Genomic DNA, 3309 nt, shown 5'->3' with positions numbered 1-3309 from the left:
TTTTTTTTTTTTTTTTTGACTTCGTGTATGCACACTATCTTCTTCCATCACATGTTTTTATTACGCATGTTAACACGTTTCGTGTGTAGCACGTGTAAAAGAGCGCGGTGGTGCACGCCAAGGACGTGTAGAGCACTAGTAATTGAAAGGGAAGGGTTTAGTGAGGAATACAATTAATAGTAGGGTTGAGGAGTTGTAAATAGAAGTGCGGTATGCCTGGCATTGCGCAAGGACAGTTTTCCATACTACAAGGCCTCGGCCCAACATCATTTAACTGGCATGGCTCTATCCCAACCACACGTGCCGACAATAATTTTGAGCCCAACTTCCGTCACTTCGATTTCTTCCTCGATACCCAAGCGATGCCTGACGAAGCACTAGCGGAGCGGGTCTATAAAGTGCCGGAAGGTGAATCGCATTGGAATTTGCGCACTTTCTGGGGACAAAACATTCGCTGCACTCCTGTAGTCGTCACGAGTCTCGCTGGCGCAGGCTTTATTAATTTCTTCTACACTCGATTTCTTAACCGCACAGCAGCCTCAATTCGGTGGTCGTTTTGGAAGTGCTACGTTGTAGTATTTGCATGGAACAACTTCACTAAGTTTATCGCACGGGAGCGATACTACCAGCGAGACTTCCAGCGAAATCAATTGTATTCCTATGATGAAATACGTGACCAACGTGATAGGCAGCGCGTTCGCGAGGCGCTCTATGAGAAACAGTTTGTGAACAACCCAGTGGCAGAGTATCGCATAAAGGCATGGCAGGTTGCCGATAGATTTGCGTAGAGTTCACCAGGTGTAACATCTAAGGGGCCGATGGCGCAGATGATTAGTTTGTTTGCGTAGCGGGGGAGGTGGTGAGAAGCGGGAGGCGAAATAGCTTTTTTGGCATTGGAAGCGGGCTAACGCAGGAAATGGGCGAAAGGAGTGTAAAGGACGATGGAAGTAAAGCAGTAGTGGCATTGTTTAAGAACGTAGTGAATTGTAGGCAGGAGTTGCGGAACCCGGTTACTGCATAACGAGCGGGGAGTAGAAGGGAAGTGGAAGCTAGTTTGAGGGCTGCATGTTGCACAAATGCGGTCTTATATGCATTTGTAAGCCCATCTTCAAGCATATACATGGGTTCACAGTGGGGTAAGTCACAAGAAAGTAAAAGAAAAAGAAGGTGACATGTGCCAGACTTTATTTCTCTGCGTTTGTTCGGGGCGAAAAAAAATGCTTTCGCATTGTTCTCACTGGTACCAACATCAACACACGTACACGTATAGTGAGGTGCACTTTGCCCATGGTAATTTTTTTGATGCGCTTGAATGGTACGTCACGTCAGCTGCCCGCACTCCTTTCCACATGGGAGCACGTGAACCCTTTATTTTTTGTTCTGTAATATTTTCCCTTGATTATTTACTGGTATTCTTTTCCCCTATTTTTTTTTCCGTTCATTTTCTTCTTCTTTGTATTGTCAAGAAAGCCGTTTAGTGGCAATTTAGACCGCTAGGGGGGAAAAGAGGAGAAAGTTATTATGACCGTGTCAGAAGCCTCCGCCAGCACGTATGCAAACAAGCGTGAGGTGCTTGATCGCATTAAAGAAGTGCTGGAAGACTACGTCCAGTTAGGCGTGATTGACCGAGAGGACTTCAAAAAGCTTGCAAAAACCTCAGCAGATGTACTGCCGCCTCCGGTAGCTGCTGAGGAGGTCATGAGAAAGACGCTCAGACAGCTCGTCGAATTTCTCAATGAGTGCGGGGCGGAAGAAACTGTGATTGCCCCCATTCGCGCCGCTATGGAGGCGATAAAGAAGGAACAGACGAAGCAAATAGAAAAAGAAGAGAAGAGAGAAGATAAGGCGGCACCGCTGTTGTCTCTCAGTGCACTCAGGGAACGCATGTCACGCAAAAGGGAGGAATTACGAAGGCAGCGTGAGGAAACGGATGCGGCGAATGATGCAGCGACAGCACGGCACGAAGTCATTGCGGCATCGAGCGGGCCGGCGGCAGCGGCCGTAGTCGTAGCCGTAGCCGTAGCCGAGCCGAAACCCGAAAGTGCAGCGGGTAATGGTGAGCCACGGGCAAAAGAGCAGAGGACAGAAGCATCAGTTCGAGCCCCTATGCGAGTGTCCAGGGAAGTTGATCTTTATGCGGATTTGGTTACAGCAACCAACAGATCGCGGTAGCCAATTTGTGCAACACTGAACATAAACAAAAGAAAAACAAAAAGAGAAATATCTTTCCACCAGTTTGACATATAATTTGCTAGTACAATTTCTTTTCTTGAAGAGAAAAAAACCAAAAAAAAACAATTTGGTCACCGGTACGTCTCTAGTCGGTTTGTTTAGCTGATGTGCTTTGTCTTAAAGCCCCTCTTTTTCTTTTTGCTCCTGCAGTTTCCCTTAAGGAGGCACGATGCTCCGATGCAAAGAAAATATTAAAGAGAGGAGGGAACTTGCAGGTGGAAAGAAGAAAGGTGCGCCGTGTACATTTATTGTTTCCCGGGATTGGATTTGGGTGTACAGTACAGTGACAGGAATGGGTAGAAAAGGGAAGGGATAAAATGGAGAGCAACTGAACCTGCATGTGTGAAAGAAAGAAGGAAAACACATGCAGGTGAAGGGTTACATATCTTCTCTCTCTGCTGCTGCTGCTGTTCATGTTGTTGTTACTCTTTGTTGCCATTATTGCTACCGCTGTCGCCCTTTTCTCTCCTCAGGGGAAAGAAGGGGGGAGATGACCAATCGTGCAATTTTCTCTCTGCATCCCTACGCGTGCGCGTTGGGTGAATATTGTTCTCGCATAGCATCAGTTACAACAGTGAGAAAAAAGGCAATATATATATATATATATATATAAGATAATTTTTAAAAAAATCAAAAGAAAAATAGCCGAGAAGCGGATGAGGCGTTAGGAAAGACAATAGCGCGAGCCCTTGACATAATTTAAAGGGGGGAGTGGAAAAAGTTTCTTCATAAGTACGAGCCCGAGTCGGTTGGATAGAGGATAAACTTAAAAAGTGTGAAAGAGAGACGGAAAGAAATGAAATGAAAGAGAAGAAAGGAGAGGAGAAGGGGAAAAAAAGGAGGGAGGTTCCAAAAAAAAAAAAGGTGAGAAGTAACAGGAAAAATGAAACGAAAACTCTTTCTTTGTTGTGTGTTTGATTTCAAGTAGAAGAAAGCAGGGAATTCATCAAAGCGTAAGGTGAACGGTACAATATAAATAAATATATACATATATTACTTCAAGTTTCTTTTAAAAAAAGTACGTATCAATAGGAAGGTGACGTCTGCCTCTCTTCAAGCGTCGCACAAGCGGCAGCA

At 45.2% G+C, this 3309-nt stretch overlaps 2 protein-coding genes across 2 annotated transcripts; both read left to right on the top strand.

Annotated features, from left to right (window-relative positions):
* Positions 1-212: 212 nt before the first annotated feature.
* On the top strand, positions 213-788 carry TEOVI_000842300 (uncharacterized protein; the record flags this gene model as incomplete). Its single annotated transcript, XM_067220261.1, has 1 exon — positions 213-788. One exon carries the CDS (start codon positions 213-215, stop codon positions 786-788), a length of 576 nt encoding a protein of 191 aa, XP_067076362.1.
* A 733-nt stretch (positions 789-1521) lies between these two features.
* On the top strand, positions 1522-2172 carry TEOVI_000842200 (uncharacterized protein; the record flags this gene model as incomplete). Its single annotated transcript, XM_067220260.1, has 1 exon — positions 1522-2172. The coding sequence occupies one exon, from the start codon at positions 1522-1524 to the stop codon at positions 2170-2172; it is 651 nt and encodes a 216-aa protein (XP_067076361.1).
* Positions 2173-3309: the final 1137 nt, after the last annotated feature.

Source organism: Trypanosoma equiperdum (genome assembly GCF_001457755.1).
Source record: "Trypanosoma equiperdum strain OVI genome assembly, contig: ctg_1098, whole genome shotgun sequence".
NCBI classification, from domain to species: domain Eukaryota; phylum Euglenozoa; class Kinetoplastea; order Trypanosomatida; family Trypanosomatidae; genus Trypanosoma; species Trypanosoma equiperdum.
This window is presented reverse-complemented; position numbering and strand designations above follow the sequence as displayed.